Here is a 22,221-nt window from a genome sequence, read left to right on the forward strand (position 1 = left end):
TACAAGTAATCTAGAGATGATTTCAAGTGTACGAGAGGATGTGTAGGTTTTACATATATACTACGCCATTTTACATAAAGAGACTTGAGCATCCTTGGATTTTGGCATCAGTGGGGGTTCTGGAACCAATCCCCCAGCCGTACCGAGTGCCACCGAGTGCTAAATGTATTGGTTTTGTCTCTTGCAATAAAACTGAAGATCAGAGAGGCTAAATGACCTTCACAGCTCTGGATTCAGGTCCAGAGGTGTTTTTTAAGACACATGAGAAATGATACGTGTTTCAGCTGCTCCAGAGATGCCTTTGAAGGAACAAATCTTCGCCTCCTGATGTCACACAGCAGGAAGGATCCGGTGTTACCCAGGTCTGGACTGCCTCGCTCCCCATGTTTAACTGGAATGAATCACACCTTTCTAGGGAAACTCAGGTTTACAAGATACAGAAGAGATAAAGGGGTCATGTAAACAGTACCACGAGAAAAACAATCAAGCAAATCTAAAACACGGGACATTCTGCAAAACAAACTGGCCGAGTGTTTTCAACAAGCCAATGTGGCCGTTGAGGAAAGGCAGGAGAGGTGGAACAGCTGGGCGTGGTTCTGGGTTAAAAGAGACTAAACAAACCCAGAACATGTGGTCTTGACTAGGACTTTGATTTGATCCTAAAGGGAAATCAGAGAATTGAATATGTACAGAATATTTAGACAAAACTAGGGAATTATTCGGAGAAGGCAATGGCACCCCACTCCAGTACTCTTGCCTGGAAAATCCCATGGATGGAGGAGCCTGGTGGGCTGCAGTCCACGGGGTCACAGAGAGTCGGACATGACTGAGTGACTTCACTTTCACTTTCATGCACTGGAGAAGGAAATGGCAACCCACTCCAGTGTTCTTGCCTGGAGAATCCCAGGGATAGAGGAGCCTGGTGGGCTGCCGTCTGTGGGGTCACAGAAAGTCGGACATGACTGATGTGACTCAGCAGCAGCAGGGAATTATTGCTAGTTAATAGTGAAAGTGGCTCAGTCGAGTTCAATTCTTTCTGATGCTATGGACTATACAGTCCATGGAATTCTCCAGGCCAGAATACCGGAGTGGGTAGCCTTTCCCTTCTTCAGGGGATCTTCCTGACCTAGGAATCGAACCGGGGTCTCCTGCATCGCAGGCGGATTCTTTACCAGCTGAGCTACCAACTTAATAATGTATAACTAACTGTAAGTGTAATGATGGTATGTGTTTTTTGTTTTGTTTTTCGAAGAAGAAGCAGGTTGAAGAATTTAGGATAAATTGTCTTGACATCGGTTTACTTTAAACTGTTTTAGTAAATTAAAAGACAAATATGACAAATATTATCAATTCTTCAACGTAGGTATTGAGGTGAGTGTAGGGGGATCCTTGTACTATGCTTTCTACTTTTATGAATGTTTCAAATTTTTCATAGTAAAAAGGAAACGAATGAAACAGACAAAAAAGGCCTTTTCTAGAAAGCAGAAGCTGTGTGTTAAAGATGTTGCAGAGACGGCTGAGCACCACACATGGCCAGATGCGACCGCTTGGTGATGGCGACATACACGCAGCTCTGCCTTCCACACCTTCCACATCACGTACATTTCATGAGTGCTGGTTGCTCAGTCCTGTCCAACTCTGTACGACCCCATGGACTGTAACCCGCCAGGCTCCTCTGTCCGTGGGACTCTCCAGGCAAGAAGACTGGAGTGGGTTGCCATTCCCTTCTCCAGGGGATCTTCCCAACGCAGGGAAGGTTTCATAAGGAGAGGACACAGAAGTCCCATTTAAAAAACTAAACTAAAACACCCTATACTCCTAAGGAAAACCTCTCCAGCCATTCCTGTTAAGGGCCAAACCTAAATTATCTGTGTAGCATTTATGTGCAATAAATAAACAATGGGATGGTATCAATAGTATGTGTTTATGATGCAAATATATTGGAGTACCAATAATTATTTTTTTAAATAAGAGGATGATGGACGATTTTGGTAACGATGGATCCATAAATGGGGACAGAAGTAAGAAAATCTCTATAGAATCTGAGCTCCCTATTCTGGGCTCTGCTCTAAGCCATTCATTTACAAGTTAGAAAGTCTGAGCAGAGTCTGAGCAGAGTAAATGTATGCACTTCCAAGTTCATAAAATCTTGATCTTACTCTCAAGCCAAGTTCAAGGAAAATCACAAGTTTTCATTTCATTCTCTAGCAGCTTCCAAAAATAACATCTTAACTACATACCTCTTTAGACCAACCACCATCCCAAGGATTTATTTTAAGCTAAGACACAAGTGGAACTAAATAAACCCTAAATATCGGAACATAAATCCCAGGCTTAGAAAGGACCCTGCTCGCTTTCCTGCCTCTGTCACTGAAGGACGCGGCAGTGCCAAGGAGTGACCCAGAGTTGTGAGTAATGAGCTTTTCCACTGTTGAAGGGCTTCCAAATACAAGTTTCTATACAATTATATGAAAAAAAAAATCTGTTTTCAAAAAATGTTATGTTCTCAACTCTGTAACATAGTAAAAATTTAGAACTCTAAGAGGACAAATATTCCCCCCAGTTCAGTTCAGTTCAGTCTCTCAGTCGTGTCCGACTCTCCACGACCCCATGAATCACAGCACACCAGGCCTCCCTGTCCATCACCAACTCCCGGAGTTCACTCAAACTCATGTCCACAGAGTCGGTGATGCCATCCAGCCATCTCATTCTCTCCTCCCGCCCCCAACCTTTCCTAGCATCAGAGTCTTTTCCAGTGAGTCAACTCGTCCCCCCAGTTACCCAGTTCTAAATCTCTGTCTTAGAACAGATGGAACCTTAATAGCTCATAGACGGCGCAAAAAAAGACCTTTACAAACCCAAACTGCTGCTGCTGATGGTGTATTTGTTTCTGGGAATCCAGTGTGCGAATCTGACAGCAGAGAAGCAGGGAAGCAGTGGCACGGGTTCACCACCATTTTCCACGCTCATCCATAGTCGGACAGTCCACAGACTGTCCAGAGACGTTCCACGCATTTCAAGTATCTTTGGAAACCCCAGTTTTCAAACTTACCCACCACCAGTTTCCTTTCAGACCTCTTGATTTAACACTTTGAAGAGGCCGGACTAACCTGCCATCTACAGAGAAAGAGAATGAATTCCGCGTAAGAGACACGAATCCCCTGGAATGATCCTTCACTTGACAGTTCTCGAAACAATTGAAGTGAAAGCGTCACATACTCAGCCGTTCTGACTCGCTCACTGAGAGAGAGGAGCGCTTCTGGGCAAACTCGGATGATTTCTGACTTACCTGTTTGTTCAGCCTCTCAGACTCATGCTACCATCACCCCCACTCAACAGGTGGCCACGCAGCTCCCTGGATGCGGCCTTGGTCTCGAGCTAGAATGGGGCAGAGGTCCCCCATGGCAATGTCTCCCGGCGACAGGAAGCAACCAGAATAGTGTACAAGTACAGGGTTGGCTGTGTGTGCTTCTAATTTATTAACTCTGGAACAGCCAAAGGAAGCCTGAGGTTGCTGGATTAAGTCCTGAAAAATACCAATTAGACCAGAATAATGTGTTAGATTCAACGATGATAGCTCTGGTCATGCCAGGCCCTGGACTAAGCAGTTTACAGACATTTCTCATTTAACCTTTAAAAAAAAATCTTATGTGGATAAGCAACAAGGTCCTACTATAGCACAGGGAGCTATATTCAAGATTCTGTGATAAACCATCATAAAAAATAATACGAAAAAGAATGCGCATAAGTGAATCACTTTGCTGTACCGCAGAAAGTAACCCATCATAAATCAACCATGCTACTGTTCAGTCGCTCAGTCCTGACTCTTTGGGACCCCATGGACTACAGCACGCCAGGCTTCCCTGTCCTTCACCGTCTCCTGGAGCTTGCTCAAACTCATGTCCATTGGGTCAGTGATGCCATCCAACCATCTCATCCCCTTCTCCTCCTGCCCTCAATCTTTCCCAGCATCAGGGTCTTTTCTAATCATCAACTATACTTCTATAAAAAGTGAAAAAAAGAAATCAGTTTTATTATCCCAGTTTTACCTCGGCAGCAGCAAACGCTGGGCAGGTTGAAGAACTTTCCAGACATCACTGTCTATCAGGGGGAGTGTGGGTCTGGAAAGAGGCCTGCTTGTTCCCTGTGTTCCTCCCCGGGGTGGGAGGCATGGGGAAGGTTGGGGCCGTGGGAAACCTGGCATGGCTGATTTACAATGCTGTGTTTATCACCGCCGCACAGAACAGTGATTCAGGTGTCCATACTCACGCATTCCTTTTTTAAGAAAGATATTCTTTTCTATGATGGTTCATCATAGGACGTCCCTGGTGGCTCAGATGGTAGAGTGCCTGCAATGCGGGAGACCTGGGTTCGATCTCTGGGTCAGGAAGAGCCCCTGGAGGAGGCATGGCAACCCACTCCAGTATTCTTGCCTGGAGAATCCCATGGACAGGGGAACCTGGCGGGCTACAGTCCATGGGGTCACAATGAGTCGGACATGACTGAGCGACTAACACACGCATTGGACCTTGAAGATTCTCGGTGCTCTCCAGCGGACCTTGTTGTCCATCCATCCTACACTTTAAAAACTTCCATCTGCTGACCCCAACTTCCCACTCCATCCCTCTTGGCAACCACAGGCCTGTTCGTAAAGAGACTTTTCAAGGAGACTGAAGTCAGGGATGCGGAAGGGCAAGCCGGGATGTTTGCTTCTAGCTTCACGGTCACGCGGGGCCAACATCCGTCCCCACTCCACCGTGAGATTAAAGATTGTCTTCCATTCCGTGAGTGTAATCCAGGAAGCAAGCAGTGTGTGTGGGCACACACACTCGCTGGAGAGGTGAGTCTGCGCCTGGCCTGATGTCTGTGGCGGAGGGTCTGTGAAGAGGATGACCCGGCCTAGTCCACCAGGTCCCGGCTGGCTAGGATGACGGTGCACTCAACCCTTGGAGGTTCCCTCTGGCCTCAGACGTCTGAGGTACAGCCATGTGGACACCACCAGACCCCACAGTCCACTTGGATTCCTTCAAGGGAAAGTTCTGGTTAACCAGTTGCCTGAGCTTAGAAAACTCATGCAGCATTTCTGGACCTCAGCTTCTTACGTGTGTTAATAAAATATTCAGGGATGCTCTCGAGGCCTCTTCCAGCCTGGAATTCTCTGACACTGAGGTCAAGACTTCAGATTCCTTTCCATGCAGGAGTGGTGGTGGGAGGTGGCTAGGAGTGTTTCGGGCCTCACCTTGGGGCCACGCATGCTTTCCTGGGAACAGCAACACAGACCCCACATGTCCCTTATTGAGAGCTTGAAGGTGTCATCCCACACCCGTGAACCATGGGCCACTGGAGGAGGTGGGAGAGGGGAAAGAGGACGCTATCAACACCAAGGATGATGTCCATCGCCTGCCTTCCACGGCTGCGTCAGTTCAGTCATTCCTTCAGTCGTGTCAGACCCTTTGAGACCCCATGAATCACAGCACGCCAGGCCTCCCTGTCCATCACCAACTCCCGGAGCTTGCTCAAACTCATGTCCATCAAGTCAGTGATGCCATCCAACCATCTCATCCTCTGTCGTCCCCTTCTCCTATGGCTGTGTACTGCACGCCTACTAAGTGCCAAGCACTGTTCTAGAATGCTTCTAAGCAGACGTGTTCTCGGCTATTGTGGGCTTTGAATTCCCAGAGCTTCAGCATTAAACGTGATTAATTAAAATGAGTGCAGAGAATTAGGACTCAGAAGCAGCTTCCCTAAGCCCAGGCTCCCCCAGTGGCTTCCTCCTGGTTTGCGGACTTCTTCCTCTTCTTCCTGGCTTTCCTATCAAACTAATCTTCTTAAGACACCCCTTAGGCTAAAATGCCTCTAGTGTCTTTCTCTTATACTTTGATCCTGTAATGAAGTCCAGGCTTCTCAGCTCACCGTGGACTGCTCTGCAAATGCCAGGCGACTTCTTTCCATCCTTCCAGCCACCACTCACTTCTTTTGAACAAATCTGTCGACTAGTGGTCTCTCCAGTAACTTCCGGAGTTTTTCTGCCTCCATATTTTGTTTTTGTTATTTAAAGATATAGTGGTTTGATTTTTAAAATATACTAAAAGAAGGCACGGGCTTCTCAGGTGGCTCATTAGTAAACATTCCGCCTGCCAGGAAGGAGAATGGGGTTTGATCCCTGGGTCGGGAAGATCCCCTAGAGGAGGAAATGGCAACCCACTCCAGTGTTCTTGCCTGGAGAAAGAATCCCAGGAACAGAAGAGCCTGGCGAGCTACAGTCCAAGGTATCCCAAAGAGGTAACACAACCGAAGGCACAGAGAATACCTCTCAGATTTTATTTCTGCCACAACGCCTGGCACTGTGCTTAGCATACACAGGGCAATTAATACATATTTGCTGTTTAATTGATTTGGGGCTGAGACTTGAGCTCTGTCTGCTGCAAAGACAGAACTCATCAAGTAGGCTTAGCAAGTCCACATTGATATCTTTGCTGCCAACTGCTTCTGGGCCTTGCAGTTACTGAGGTTAACTTTTGGATTCAAAACTGGATCCTTGACTTGCGATTTGCCACACCAGGGAACCGAGGGGAAGCTGATCTTTTTTTAAAAAGTTTCACAATAGCTACTTAAGAGCGTGAAATAATTTTCCATACTCTTTCATCCCTCCAAATTTCAGGAAACTGAACATGTGTTCCGTTCAAAAGCTTTCAGAAACTAATGGCCAAACTGCTCAAGCTGCAATCCAGTATGTTCGAATACAGTGTGTCCTTGTTGTCAGTGTATAGAAGGCTGAAGGCTCGTGTGTTTAGAGAACAGGTTCCTCAGAGGAGATGCTGTATTATAAACCGGGAAGAACGCTTCCATACCAAGTGCCAGTCATTTGTCGACGTCAAACCCACCTTTTTGCTGTTGCCTGAGAAACTTTTCAACTCTTATCAAGTCTTGGTAAATTTTGAAAATCACATGGTTGTTCAATGCCTCCATGTGGTAGAAAAAATAATTTAGCTCTGTCCTAGCTTTGTGATAGCAACCTTCAGGACCAATAGAGTCAGACAATGCTTAGAGTCCTTCAGAAGAATTGGTGTTTTTGTTTTTTTTTTAAAAAAAAAGCCTGTGGAAAAAACAACCCAAATTGAAGATAAAAACCCCAGATCTCATTAGGCCTCATGGAATTGATCCTTCTTTGCAAACCTTCTTTATCCTTCTGTCCTTCTGTATAAGGAATGACTTTTTCAAGCAAAGGAGCAACGTAAAATAAAACAAGTTGAATGAAATCTGCAGTGAGTCCATCTTTTCGGAAAAGCTTTATAGAAATTCTTTTTACATTCCTAACATAAGAGCTTTTTCCTTTTGATCAAAAAAAGAAAGGAAGTTTTTCTATCAAGTCATAGGGGTAGCTTTAAAAAGTCATAGTAACAAATGTTAATTTGTTTGACAATTCTTTGGATGTGACTTTGGCCAAAGAGAACGATCAGCTTCATGAAATATTTGAAGCTCCGTGCAAGTAACAAACCCAAAACAGGAGTGCTGGAAAGTTCGATGGGGTCTCTTTCTTTTGAATCAACTACGTCATTTCAGGGATCAGTCAATACATTGAACTTCAAGTGCTTCTACTTAAACATACTTGATACTCTAAAGATGGCTTGAGGAAGAGAATTGGATCATTTTGAGAATCAGAAAGAGGCATTACTAAACTGGAGCCCAATTTTTCAAAGCCCAGGGATGGCAGAGTGCTGCACCACGTGGGCCTTTTGGCTGAATGCTTCTTTTAAATGTAGATTGAGCCTTCTTATCAAAGCAGCCACTATATATATGTGCATTTGCCTGCCCTTGACTTTCAGAGTTGGGGGGAGGGGTGGAGGGAGATTTTCCTGGCACATCCTTTGGTTTCTTCAGGATAATATAGCATGAGAATGTAGTACCTACTTAAAATATGCCAATCAATATGAAATAAAGAAACAATAAGGATTATTCTCAGAGTGGGGAGCAGGGAACTTCAATAGTGATCATTAATTGGTTCGGGTACAATACATGTTATAAATTCAGCGATTCCCTTCACTTGCTTCCATTTTTGTCCACTTTCCCAACTATGCTGATTGTTAAGTTCTTTAAAATATTATCAGAGTTCTTTATATATTAAATATATTTAATATATTGTTCTTTAACATAATTGAGACTCTCCCTTCTTCCCCCTACCAAACATTGCCAGAAGAAACAAAATCATCTCCAGACACCACGAACCACAGCTGTAATTCTGCCACTGCCACTGACTTTCTGCTTGACCTTGGATAAGACACCGGGTTTCTTGGATGAATTTCTTCATCTGCAACATGAGGAGTTTGAACTCAAAGATATTATATCTTAGGCCCCATTCGGTAAATAAAATCCTCTGATTCCTCCACTCTTATCTTTCTCCTGAGGAGGTTTCTTACAGTCATCAATTCTGAGTCATAAAGACCCCCATGTCCTAACAAAATTCCTGAGAAGTAGGATCAGGGAAGGATTTATGAATACTTTACTTTGAGCAACAGTTAATAAACCACCTAATTATAGATACACATTTGTCCTTTCTTACAACTCACCAGTCACTATGGCACAGGTATGGCCCTTCATAGATGAGGAAAGGGAGGTTTAGAGAGGTCAATTTGGCTCCTTAGGCCTTGCAGCTAATAAGCAGAAGAGCTATAAGGTTACAAATGAATTATTTTTTTATGACAGAGACAACAGTCGATTTAAAATAATCTGACATAAAAAATAGTCTTCTGAGAGCAGCGGATTCTTTGTCAACATTTTGAGGTTTTTATTCCCCCCTCGGCAGGCAGGTCATTCCTGAACCATAAAGTACTAACCAGGGTTAGAGATAAGAAAGACTAGGACACAAAAGAGAGCTAGTGTCCCTCCAGACTGGGGGTTGGGAAGGCACTCCCCTATAAAGGAGGGGCCCTTCCATTTCACGATTTATTTCCCCAGGGACCAGTCTAATCCAGGCATCAATGAAACACAAAATACCATGCTTGGTTTTTTTAAAAAAATATTATTATAGTTGGTATCCAAACATATGATTTAGGCAAACCAAAATTAAAGAAAAAATTCAGCCACCATCCTAGTCATATGAGCAAATCAAGCCTTTTCTTTTCCTGCATTCTTCACTGGCTGTACTCACTGCTCAGTTCAGTTCAGTCGCTCAGTCGTGTCTGACTCTGTGATCCCGTGGACTACAGAACGCCCTGCTTCCACGTCCATTACCAAAACTCTCGGAATTTGCTCAAACACATGTCCATCGAGTCGATGACACTGACAGTGTAGACATGTATTTTAAAGAATCAGGAACCCAAATTTTCTTTAAGAGGAAGTCTCAATTTTAATAACTGTCTTCAGGTTATTTTTTTTCATCCCTACTGAGTTCATGTTTGTTTATTGTTTTCCCTTAAATTTATATCTTTTACATCCAAAGTACATGTATACAGCCTGGTTTTAAGCAGATTCTTTTGGGTTGTTTTCATATAACATACAGCAGAGAATGTTATTTTTATACGCTCTACTAGGACTTCTGAAATCAAACACAGATCTGGGATCTTTTCAAAATTTCTAAGCATCTGAGTGACTGAGGGATTGCTCTGTCTGGAGACAGGAGGCTGAAATGATGACCTATATATATTTTCTTCCTCAGCTTTTAGACCCCTTGATTCCATGACAATTCTTGGTAGGTACATGTTTCCTGGTAAGGGTTGAGCAAGAAGTCTCACAATTACTTTATGAGTCTTAATAAAGTTGGAGTTTCATGTTGAGGGCTAGGAGTTTAGGTGGGTGGTAAGAATGCTTGTTTTCCTGGTTAGTGGATATGACACGGGTTTTATAAATTGTGTTGTACTGTGGTAACTGAAGCCACACTGTTGCCATGGAAAAGGATGGCAATTTGAATGAGATAATTTAGAGTGGCCCATGGAAATCTGACTGGACAGTCGCTTAACGTACTACACCAAGTACGCATAACATCATAGGTACTTACTCAATTTCCTTCAATTGAAATGAGGAATAAGTGAGAAACATAACTGTAATTTGATGGCTTAAAAAAATTAATCTTGGTAAAAATACTAATTGAACAATTCAGAATTAGAGGGACTTTTATAAAAATAGTATGATTATTTGAATGGCATTTATATTGTAGCTGAAGAATGTACAGCGGTCCCCCAAACTTTTAATCCAAATTGTGACACCAAAAATTCTAAATCCAGTCTAATGCAGTAGTACAGAGTTTATTCCCATTGATTTCTCACATTCGTGAGACTGTCGCACGTTGGTTGGTTTTACCTGTCACGAAATCCTTTGTATCACTTTTAGAAAACAGCACGTCTGTCTATAAAAATGACTGGAAATACCTAAAATTGCAAAATGGCACGTGTCTGGGCAGAAAAGTCCCGTTTCTCACAGGCGAGCCTGCACCGACCTGTGCTCCTGGCAGGTAAACCGTCAGCGGGAGAAGCCCGGTCAGCGCACGGGAAAGCCCGTCGTGGGATTCCTCATTTCCCCTTAGGCTGATCACCTTTTCGGAGCGGTTCCCGGGGGCATTCTCTCGTCCAAAGTCCGGGCTACCGGATCACCTTTTATTTTTTTAAAGCCGGTCGCCACCCTCGGGTTTCCCTGGCAAAAGCCCTTTGGGGAGGACTTCCTCAGGTCACCTCCTCAGTCCGGGCAGCTCCCGGCGCCCCCAGCGCCTCCCAGCGCGGGCGGGGCGCGGTCCCTGGGTCACGCGAGACCTCGGCCCCCGGCCCGGCGCGCGCGGGGCTGCGGTGCGCGGGGGGCAGGGCGCGTGCGGGGGGAGGGCGCGGGGCGGGGCCTGCGGGGCGGGGCGGGGCCTGCGGGGCGGGGCGGGGCCTGCGGGCGGGGCGGGGCGCGGGCGAGCGTGTGTGGCGGGGGAAGCCATTGCCTGTTTAATAGTTGCTGCTGCTGCACTTCCGCTTCTCTCCCGGCGAGAGAGAGACACGAGTGGCCAGGCCCAGCCGCAGCCGCAGCAGCAGCCGCCGCGGCGGCACGGAGCAGCCAGACACAAAGAGAGGTACGGGGACCCCCCGCGCCGCCCGCCGTCCCCCGGCCGCGCCGCCGGGCCCCGCGGCCGCCCCTCGCCGCCCGGGCGGCCGCCGGGCGCGGGGCCGGGGCCGGGGGCGGCGGGGCGCCGGGCCCGCCCGCGGGGGGAGGGGCGCGGGCCGCGGGGGGCGCCCGGGCGGCGGCGGGGGCGGCGCGGCCCGAACTGTCAGCGCGGCCCCGGGGGCCCCCGGTGACCGCCGAGGCCCGCGGAGGGGGAGGGCGCGGGCGCCCCGGGGCGGCCGCGCTCATTGTTAGCCCTCCGCCGGGAGGCCCCGCACCCCCACGCCGGCGGCGCCCGCGCGAGTGCCGGGACCCCCGCGCGGCCGCGCCCCCGGCGGCCGGCCCGGGGCTGGGGGGGGCCCGGCCTGGACGCGCCCGCCCCCCGCCCCCGGCGCCCCGCCGGCTTCCTCCCTCGCCCCTCCCGGGCCTCCGCGCCCCGCCGCCTCGCCGGACTCCGCTCCCGGCCCCCGGGGGCCGCCGCACACCGCTCGCGGCCCCCCGCGCGAGGGGAGCCTCGGGGGCGGCGGAGGGGCGGCGCGCCGCGCTCCCGGCCGGTCCCCACCGCGGCCCCCACTCGGGGCCGGGAACACAGACAAGCAGCCCGCGTCCGACTCGCGGAGGCCGTGATGGGCCTGGAGGCTCGGGGAAGCGCGTGGAGGGCCCGAGCCCTCCTGACAGCGCCCGAGTTCCGTCTCTACACCGGCCTTTCTGTTTTCTCTCCCTCCCCCTGCAGGGGCTGTTTGCGGGGTGGGGCGGGGGGTTCGCTATGTCGGATGACGATTCGAGGGCCAGCACCAGCTCCTCCTCGTCTTCGTCCTCCAACCAGCAAACCGAGAAAGAAGCAAACACCCCCAAGAAGAAGGAGAGCAAAGTCAGCATGAGCAAAAACTCCAAACTCCTCTCGACCAGCGCCAAGAGGTACCGAACCCCACCCCCGCCCCCCAAAGCAGGCTTCCCACTGCCCGCACAGCCTCCGGCTGCATTGGGCCCGCCTCCAGTGAGGGTAGCTTACGCGCTCCTCGGGGCTTATGTGTTCATAAAAAGAGAGAAAAGGACCTTGAAAGCCCGAATTATTTCTCTGTGCTGCTGCTTCTGTCTTTTCTTCTGATCATTGTCTGCATGCAGCTGTTGTGGCTTGCCTTCCCCGTATCTTGCTGCAGTTTGTAAGAATCCGCATGAGTGTTACTAGTGACCCCCAAATTTGATTTCAGGTTATTTGTCCTGTTAATCACTAATCTGTGACCCTCCCGAAGACTGTCATCCCACTTAATTACTAATACCTGCCCGGACAGCTCTAGCACAACGATTTCTATCGCCCTCTTCCTTCTCACCTGTTGCACAGAGGACCTCTCTTTGAATAGTGCTTTCTCCACAGATTGCGTAAGGAATAACTAACTCACATTAGCAGAGTAAAAAATTTAATAGATGCAAGTGCATGTTTTCAGATGGGATTTAAAGAGATTTTTCTGATTTAGAGAGTTGAGGCAAATTAATGAATCAGTAAATGATGTAAATTATTTATTCTAGGCTGTTTTGGGGATTCTTTCTTCGTTTTGAGAATCTCCACTTAAATTTCAGGGAAGCTCAAATTTTTTTCATGCTGTCTCCTTTTATGCTGTAAACAACACAAAAACACTTTTGTCAACACAAGTTGAATTCAAGCAGTAGCTCTTTTTTCTCTCCCTCTTATGTCTCTGATAGAAGCTACTTTTAACCTCCATCATCTTTCAGTAGTATCCTCTGATCCCCACGAGCCTTAGTCTACAGCAGATTCTTTGGAGCCCCCATTCCTTTTCATAAATCCTGCAGGTCAGTGTACAGTCATTAAACTTTAAAGTGGCAAACCAGGAAGATAGTAAGGAACCGAAATGGTAGCTTAGATAAAGATGTCTGTCTTAAAAGAACGTTTAAAAAAAAAAAAATGGAACAGGAGGCTTTAGGTCTCCACTGAGTAGTGAGCCAAAACTTTTAGTTAGAAAGTTTGTCCTGTCATTCTCCCTGACTTGAAATTTGAAAAGTTGATAAAATGCTTTGGTTACCTAAGCACAGGAGATGAAGAAAAGACTCTGGCTTACTGTAAACAGTGTAGAGGTGTAGAGTTAAGTGGCAAGGTGCCTTGGCAAGATTCTCATTTGAGGTCGTTTGATCGCATCTCAGCTTCCCAGGAGTCCTGAGGGGCTCTCTCTGGTCAGCCCTGTGCTGCTTCTCACCGAGCCTGGCGTCTACCCTGCCCGCTTTGGATGGAGCTTCTCTTCATTCCCCCTCCCATTTTCTGGGCTCTCTGATCCAAGCTGAGGGCAGCTTTTGGCCTGACCTAAGGCAGAATATTTGCGTTAGTTCATTAGCATTTTTATATTTTGCTGGATTATCCTAGTATACAGGAATATATTTGGGGATAAAGGCACGGTGTCAAATATAAAATTGTCTGTTTTATGTAAGCAAATTAGAGATGGTTTTTTTTTTTTCTTCATTAGACACAGTTTGTCCATTTATGCTAAGGAAGTTAAAAACTCATTTGGAAATGCCTGGGAAAGAGATGGTAGGTGTGAAATAAATGAAAGGTGGGAAGCTTCCAACAGTAATTTTATCTATCAAGTTAACATCAGCTTTAACTCCCTAGGAATCTTGTTGAAAGAGTGGCTGTTACCATAAGGCAGAGCTGTGGTTAATAGTAAAGGTGCAAAAACAAGGGGCCTCGTATCCACAAAAGAACAAGGGGAAAAGTGAGGTCGCTGGGACCCTGTAGATGCTGCTCTGGGAAATTGATTTGGAAGGCAGGAATAGAGTTGGGATGGGCACATATACTAGGAGATGGAATGAGAGAGAAGCCTGAGTTGGCCGACAGAAGGTTACTTAACTGCATATTAGAAGGAAGCTGCTTGTTGGTTTTTTAGTCCACAGCTGAAGGAAAAACCCCCACTGCAGGTGGACTGGATAAGAAATACTCTGTGAAACATGTGTGGATTACTCTTACAAATCTTTCCCCAGTACTCTGGAAGTAGTGTGAATGTTTGCTGTAGAAATGAAGTGGATAAAGCTGTCTGGTATTATCTTTTTTAGGTATTAAAGAAACAGCTCCCTTTTCAGTGAATATTTTATCAGAGAGATTGAATTGACAAGGAGAATTTATACCAGTTGTGCTTAGGGGAAGGTGATTTTTGCCCCTGTACATAGGCCCTAACATACACAGCCATTCTAGTAGATGCAGGTAAAGAATTTGAAGCCTGCGATCCAAACTTTGCCTAACATACAATAATGAGTCAAACACCAGGGATGCCAAGGTCCCAGAGCTGATTTGATGATCCATAGCAAAAGAATTGAGGAGGACACAGATAAGTAGATAGCAGAGATAGCAAAGCCCTTTCTACAGTTAAGCAGATTTGCAGGGGACAAGCAATGTCCTCCAATTGGAAAGTTTAAGGAACTTCCCTAATCACCACCCCAATCCGAAGTAAATTTCTCTTGACTTATAAATGAAAGAAACTGCCTTCATAAAACCTTTTGCAGTCGCAGCTAGCTAGTCCTGTCATCCTACCCTCAGAAAACCTTTGGGAAGAGAAGAGCATCCATTGGGATTGATTGCTTTTAGACTGTGTGTGTTTTACTCCTGTACTGCCGAGGTGGGATTTTTAGATTGTACCATAGCCCTTTAGGGCTTGATACGTTAGGGGCAGGGAAGGTGGTAAAGACAGCAGGCTGGGTCTGGAAGGTGGCGGAGGCCTCAGGGCCGCAAACTTTGGTCTGAACTGATGCTCTGGGCGCCTAGGTAGGCCGGAGACAAAGGCCGGGCCGGCGTGAAGGCCGGGCGGCGCGGGCCGGGGCGGGGGATGGGCTCCGCGCTGTGGCGGCGCCCGCGGGGGTCGCGGGCTCGGGGTGCGGGCGGGGCCGCCGGGGAGCGCGGGGCGGGGCCGCGCCGGCGGCCGGTGCACCTTGCGGGCGGGGGCGCGCGGCGGGCGGGGGCCCTCGCGGGGGCGGCGGGGCGGCCATGTTGGCTGCGTCCCGGGGCGGCGGGCGGCCTGCGGGGCGCCGTGCGGGGCGGGGGCTTGACCGCTGTCTCTCTCTCCCCGCGCCTCCCTGCAGGATTCAGAAGGAGCTGGCGGACATCACCCTGGACCCCCCGCCCAACTGCAGGTGAGCGCCTCCCCGGCTTGCCTTTCTGCGCCGTCGCCTCTTCTCGCCGCTGCAAACTCTGCTTTTGTTCTCCGGCCAGCGGCTGCGGGGCGCCGGCCCGAGCTCGCGGTTCCGGCCCGGCTGCGGCTCCACCGGGCCCCGGCGCCGCGCGGCCGGCCGCCTGCGGGGACCCCTCGCGGCTCCTGGCGGAGCCGGGAGACCTGGGCGCCCGGGGAGAGGCCGGTTCAGGAAGCTGCCGTCGTGTGCTGCGCGCTCAGAGCGGTGACACTGCATCTTCACAAGCTACGTTGTGTGCGTTTTTGTGTTGGACTTCGGGCTGACCGATTCAGGATATAGTTTGTGGCTTTGATAAAGAGGTTTCTACTTTATAGATTTTAAACTCTTCCGTGGAGATGTTTTCTTCAAAATCGCTTTACTCGAACTGTGTGTATATAATGCATGTTTCTGTTTCAAAACAATTTGATATACTCTTTTGAAGGATTTGGTGATGACTTGATTTTATTTAAAATGGCCATTTGGCTTCTGTTGGTCAGGGTGGAAGACTGGAGGATTTTACTAAATCAGCGTGAAGTGACGAAGGACTTAGGTACTACAGTAGCGCCATTTGAGAGATTAATTATTCCATTCTATTACTCCCACAGTCTGAAAATTAACTGTAACAGCTATGCTAATTCTTAATTCTCAGCATTGATAATTTGAATAGGATGCGGTGTTTTAGAAGTGTACTAAACTTACATAGCATAGGAAGAAGTTGTTACTAGCAAGTAACGGTGGTGATAAACACAGAATTTAAAATGCGCCTGTGCAAATATTCAGGTTGAAAAACTAAACGGAATATTTTGCTCATGAACACTGAACTTTCTAAGCTATGGTTAATGGATTAAGTGGGGAAAGTTTAATACTGCCATGTTCATAACATGTTCTTGCTGTCGGGTCAAGTGTGGGGTGTTCCTTGGTAAAATCTTGTCCTGTTTTCTGAGTGTGAAGTGCCCTTAAACTATAGTTTGTAGCCAGTTAATCGTTCTCGAGGATTTCTCTCTTGGCTGTTAAGAATCTTTTCGGACGGTCTTTCTGAACAGTTGAGAAATGGGCCAGGCTTGGGGCTGGGATGTTTTCCTTTTCACCTTGGTGGCATCTTCATTCCGCTGGCGGCCTGTGGCTCCCCTTCGTTGGTTGAATTGAACCCACGGGCATTCCCCAAGGTACGTCAGCTCCCTGTCCACCTGCGTATTTGATACCACGTCTCTTCCATGTGTGCCTTGTGGGTTCAGACAGCTTTAGCTGATCTAGGTACCAAGTTTTTAAAGCATGTTTTCAAAACTAATCATGTTTATCAAGGCATAAACTACTTTCTTAAATTTACAGTTTAAAATTGTAAACAATTTGAAGGTTTTCATGGGATTAATCATTCTCTTTAAAAAATCAGTTCTCAGTACACTTTAGTTTCCTACCATTTTAGCTGAGTTTCCGTGTGAGAGATTTGTGTTGCTCAACATGTAGTACTTCTTATCCTTGGAAAACCCTCCTAAAGACCCTTCAGTGTGAAACCTCTGACCATCAATCACCTGGGGGCCAGGGGAAGCACCAAACTGGATGGATGTTGGGTTGTGGGCAGTGGGGACACAAGCTTTAACATACTTTAACATTTTGAAAAAATTTCTCTTCAGTTTCAGAGAAAACAAGACATTTTTATTTGGGGAGGGAAATGTGTATTATGTTGACTTTCAAAAGTAGGGACTGCCCTATTTTTCTGCAGACATTTTTCAGTAGGGCTGTTTAAGTGTTGTGAACCGTGATTTCTACTTCTGGTTGGTTTACTAGTGTTACTGACAGAATGTTGTACAATACCCCAGTAGTCAACTAACTTAAACGAGTTGGTTTTAGGTTTGTGTTGGTACCTTATAGGATTGAATCATTTACTATTTTAATGTGCATTGTTATTTGAGATGGAAATGGATAATCTGAAGCCACTTTTCGAAGTTCGTGTTCAACTCTTTGTGATCCCATGGACTGTAGCTCACCAGACTCCTCTGTCCATGAGATTCTCCAGGCAAGAATACTGGAATGGGTAGCCTTTCCCTTCTCCAGGGGATCTTCCCCACCCAGGGATCCAACCCAGGTCTCCCACATTGCAGGCAGATTCTTTACCTTCTGAGCCACCAGGGAAGCTAGCTTCCAATTAAAATGTCTGAATTAAGTGATACATTGAATGTATGCATGTTTATTTCTTTATAATTTTACTAATGTTACTCAGCATGAAAACTTGATAGCTTGGTTCTTACAAATTTTTAATTTTGACAATTGTAAACTGTATTTTGAGTTAAACAATTAGCTTTCAATTAATGTATATTAAGCTTTCATAGAACTGCCTTTCTTCAGTCACTATTGAGTGTGTGGCTTTGAACTCAGCTACATTGCTTTACTGAAGTGCAGTAGTTGGCACAGAGTAGCCTCTCAGTAAAACCGTTGGTCATTACAGGTCAGTGGGAGCGTGCTGCTCCTGCAGGTGCACTGGATGTGCTAAGTAGTTAGAGCACTTGGCAAATACACGTGAACTGACCGAGCTGCCAGACTTGTGTGAAATGCAGCTTCTAGCAAAGCTAGGTTTGAGCACATCCAGTTAAGTCCTCAGTGTTTTATGTACTGAGTAGGTTTTTTTGAAGAACAAAATGAGGACTGTACTCAGTTGTTGTCGTTCAGCTGTGTGCTCCTCTGCGACCCCACGAACGGAAGCCCACCCTGCCTCTCTGTCCTTCACTGTCTCCCTGCTGCTAAGTCGCTTCAGTCGTGTCAGACGCTGTGCGACCCCACGGACGGAAGCCCACCAGGCTCCCTGCCCCTGGGGCTCTCCCTGATTGTGTTCAGACTCATGTTCATGGGGTCGGCGATGCCATCCAGCCCTATCATCCTCTGTCACCGCCTCCTGCCCTCAGTCTTTCCCACCATCAGGGTCTTTTTTCCAGTGAGTCGGCTTTTCACATTTGGTGGCCAGAGTATTGGAACTTCAGCATCAGTCTTAATTCTAGTGAATATTCAGAGTTGATTTCCTTTAGGATTGACTGATTTGTTCTCCTTGCTGTCCAAGGGACTCAAGAGTCTTCTCTTGCACCACAGTTCGAAGGCATCAATTCTTTGGTGCTCAGCCTTCTTTATGGTTTAGCTCTCACATCTGTGTATGACTACTGGGAGAACCATAGACAGCTTTAACCAGATGGACCTTTGTCTCTGTTTTTTAAAATGCTGTCTAGATGCGTTACAGTTTTTCTTCCAAGGAGCAAGCGTTTTCTAATTTCACAGCCGCAGTAACCGTCTGCAGGGATTTTGGAGCCCGAGAAAATAAAATGTCACTGTTGCCACTTTTTCACCGTCTATTTGCCATGAAGTGATGGGACGGGATGCCACGATCTTAGTTTTTTGAATGTTGAGCCGGCTTTTTCATTCTCTTCTTGCATACATTCAGTGACCTCAAAACTATTTTAAACTGTATTTTAAGAATTACTGTGAGTTGCCATTTAAATCAGGTTCCTCGGTATCTCTGAACTGTTAACGTTTGCACACATAAATATGATCGTAACTAGTCTCCCAGTTCATGCACTGTGCTTTCGGTTAGGCTTTTCCCCTGCGCTTTGGCTCTCGCTCATTTAGGAGAAGAATGTTCTTAACTACTGTAATGATTTCCTAAAGCATTGGATTGTAAAATTATGCCTTTTAGATAGCTGGTGAACTCTGGGCCACTAGAGTCAGTTTTGTAGCTGTTATTTACAGCCTGAGGCTCAAGCTTTGCTAAATTGACTAGTTATAGCTATATAACTAACCTGTAGCCGTAAATGTCTGTAGCCTGTATGTCTGCACATAATAAATGACACATTTTGTGCAAGTCTTTTAAACTTCAGATTTCTCTTATTAGATGTGTCAGAAAATACTTATTCACTTAGTGCCTCAAAACCTAAAAATTAAGATTTGAGGCAGGGTGCTGTTTAGAACAGAGTGTCTTAGAAAAGTCGTTAACCATTTCAGGCATGGGTGAGAATAATAAAAATAAAATTTCCTTTTGTATGAGATGACTTTATTACGTTTTGAGCATTATTTTTCTGTTTTCTAAATATATAAACCCAACTAAATCAGTGCTTTTTATTTTGGGGGGAGGCCTAGAATGTAATCAGATACAGTGGTTTTAAAGTTTTATAGCTACACTTAAAACCCTTTTTTTAATATGATACAAAGGCTAATGTCAGGAGCATTAAAAAAAAGTAAAGCTGTTTTCTCAACCTTCTTTTCCTCATTCACTCAAAGGGCTGAACACCTGGCTGACCTGCCTCATAGTGTTGTAAAGCTCACATGAGATTAAGACTTTTCTGATTGTGTCAGACGGTGATACTATTAGAACTGCCGCTTTAGCTCCCTTTAATAGCTCATCTTTTTCCTAACATTGAGTTTTATTGCTTGTATTTTAAGTACAGTTTTAGGCTGTTACATGATTATACGGATGTATGTTTTTGAGAGGCTGAGATGCAGAGGTTGTGGAGTAAAGAGTGGAAGATACTCCTGGCAGTCTTTTCTGACCTTGCCCTTACAGAGGTGCTCTGGATCAGCACTGATTATGTCTGTGACTTTACATTTTTGTGTTCTGTGGTTTTATACACTCTCCTGGAATTGGTGGTAATGATAATGCGATGTCAGTTTAGAAATCCCGGGCTGCTAACCTTGGACTGAAAAGAGGTGATCCTCTTCTTAGAGTAGTAAAGGCTGATCATTTCATCCAAGCATGTTTTGTATGCTTGCTTGGGTTTAAGAAACAGGTTCAACAGAAGTCTTCTATACAAAAACCCTTACTTGCTGAAAAATAGCCTGCCTTGTACATATCTTTCATTTATCTGTTACCTGTCCAAAAGTGAATTGTTTCCTAAATGAGTAGGAACTCTTGTGGGTTTTGTGCTTCCCAAAAGACCACGTGTGTAAATTGTAAAACTATACTGCTGTTGTTTCCCATAAAGCAGAAAAGAATTCCTGTGTGACCCAGCAATTCTACTCCTAAGTGTTGTCCCGAGAGGATTGAAAGCAGGGACTCTGCATTGAGTCAGTGTTCATAGCTGCTCATGGTAGTCAAAAAGTGCAAATAACTAAGTGTCCATCAGCAGATGAGTGGATACACAAAACCTGCTCTATCCGTATAATGGAATATTTTTCTGTCCCCACCCACCCCCACCTGCTGCTGCACTTCACAGCATGTGAGATCTTTGTTCCCCCCGGGGGAGTGAGGGGTGATCGAACCCTCACCCCCCGCAGTGGAAGCGAGAGTCAGCCACTGGACTGCCAAGGAAGCCCCGTGGAATGAAGTTCCGATTCATGCTATACACTATGAGTGAGCTGGAAAATAAGCTAGACAGAAGGACAAATATTACTACATGATTCCATTTACATGATGAAATAATTGGAACAGGCAGATTGGAGGGTTCCCAGGGCGGGAGGAAGGGAGAATGGGTAGTTATTTCTCAACAGGGGCAGTTTCTGTTTGGGGCGATGAAAGTTTTGCCAGCAGGTAGTGGCGATAGTCGCACAGTGCTGTCGTTGTGATTATTGGTCCTGAATTTTACACTTTCAAGCGGTTTACAATGGCAAATTTTGTATTATATATTTTACCACACTGAAAGAGGGGGAAAAAAAGACTATACTGCTGTTAAAATGTTGTTGGCATCTTAAGGGAAAACTGCTCATGGTTTAGGAGGCAACAGTACAGTTTTTTTGGGTTTGCGTAAAGGAATGTTAGGTTCCTGCCATAAACTTTGAGTGCCTGTCACATGTGAGAAGTCCTTGCCTTCAGGGACTTCGTTGTTGGGAATCTTGGTGAGAAATGCACACACAGCTTTTGGATTGTACTTGGAAGTGTCCGTAGTACTTGCAAAGCAGTAAGTGCATGTGGCCTTGTTTTAAGGCTCAGAGGAGTGTGGTGTTACTGTGACCTGGCGTGAGGGTTTGTGTCTGGGTCTGCTCAGGAGAGCAGGAGTGAGTGGGGAGAGTGAGGGAGCCTGTTGGGGAGAAGGGGCTCATGTACAGGCCACAGGGTCACAGAGGAAAGCAGCCAGGGCCCTGCTGGGCGCCAGGGAGCCAGCGTGTGGCCAGGGTCTTCCCAGGTGGCTCAGTGGTGAAGAACCTTCCCGACAAGCAGGAGCCGTGGGTTCCAGCCCTGGGTGGGGAAGATCCCCAGGGGAAGGAAATGGCAGCCCACTCCAATATTGTTGCCTGGGAGAGCCCATGGACAGAGGAGCCTGGTGGGCTGTGGTCAGTAGGGTCGCAAAGAGTTGGATACAACTTGACAACTGCACAGCAACAAACGAGGCAGTGAGCAGGCATGGGAGAAGCAGCGAGGAAACGCGCCCCTCAGGGTCTCAGGGAGGCTTCGGATGTGACTTCCTGGTGCTGGAGGGTCGCCAAAACCCTTCACACCAGAGGTATGAACCGTTAGAGCTGAGCATCCAGGCAGAGAAGCACAGGCTGCGTGGAACTCCTGCTGCAGAGTCCAGGTGGGTGGGCAGGTGGGCCTGGGATGGGGGCAGGTGGTGGCCTCAGAGTGGAGAGGGGAGAGTGGTGGAGAGCACTGGAAGCTGAGCCCTTGGCCACTGCTTGAGGTGTGGGCGGCGTGAGAGGGCTCAGGGGTCCGGGGCAGACGGTGGTGCGGCGAGCACAGGTCGGGGAGGCCGGGAGACTGGCTCCCGCTCCCGGGGTGAGCACCTCGTGGACCCTGCACGCGCAGCGCTGAGGCCCCGCTGCTCCTCGGTGGGCCGTCAGCCAGGGCTTGCATTGTGGTGGTGACTCAGGCTGCGTTTAGCGGTCATCGAGCCCTCAGATCTGCCTCACCTGTTGCAGATTAGACAAGTCAGACGCACAAATTGCCCAAAGGACAGCAGCCATGATTCCTGCTTTTATTCTGATCCTACATATTCTTTTCCTCCAACTTTTTAAATCTGGAAACTTTCAAACTACGGAAGAGTTGAAAGAATGTTATAGGGAGCACCAGCCTTC

The 22,221-nt window shown here is 47.1% G+C and overlaps 1 protein-coding gene and 2 long non-coding RNA genes across 4 annotated transcripts in view; 1 reads left to right on the plus strand and 2 right to left on the minus strand.

Annotated features, from left to right (window-relative positions):
• Positions 1–2,871: 2,871 nt before the first annotated feature.
• Positions 2,872–10,653, minus strand: LOC148773724 (uncharacterized). Its single transcript, XR_016036508.1, has 3 exons — positions 10,433–10,653; positions 3,290–3,526; positions 2,872–3,117 (listed from the first exon to the last, which is right to left on the minus strand). It is a non-coding gene; the product is annotated as an uncharacterized LOC148773724 (long non-coding RNA).
• A 233-nt stretch (positions 10,654–10,886) lies between these two features.
• The window catches only part of UBE2E1 (ubiquitin conjugating enzyme E2 E1), a 61,069-nt gene continuing 49,734 nt past the window's right edge, over positions 10,887–22,221 (plus strand). Inside the window, exons 1-3 of one of the 2 annotated variants that reach the window (XM_055416757.2) lie at positions 10,887–11,041; positions 11,804–11,988; positions 15,151–15,201. In XM_055416757.2, the coding sequence (XP_055272732.1) occupies positions 11,837–11,988; positions 15,151–15,201 (203 nt within the window). In that variant the 5' untranslated portion in view covers positions 10,887–11,041; positions 11,804–11,836. The remainder of the gene's footprint in view (positions 11,042–11,803; positions 11,989–15,150; positions 15,202–22,221) is intronic. The other variant, XM_055416758.2, reaches the window with a different exon arrangement.
• Positions 12,554–15,448, minus strand: LOC148773725 (uncharacterized). Its single transcript, XR_016036475.1, has 3 exons — positions 15,223–15,448; positions 13,146–13,384; positions 12,554–12,685 (listed from the first exon to the last, which is right to left on the minus strand). It is a non-coding gene; the product is annotated as an uncharacterized LOC148773725 (long non-coding RNA).

This window comes from Moschus berezovskii, chromosome 26, assembly GCF_049115385.1.
Source record: "Moschus berezovskii isolate FMDL1 chromosome 26, NW_MosBer_1.0, whole genome shotgun sequence".
Classification (NCBI taxonomy): Eukaryota; Metazoa; Chordata; class Mammalia; order Artiodactyla; family Moschidae; genus Moschus; species Moschus berezovskii.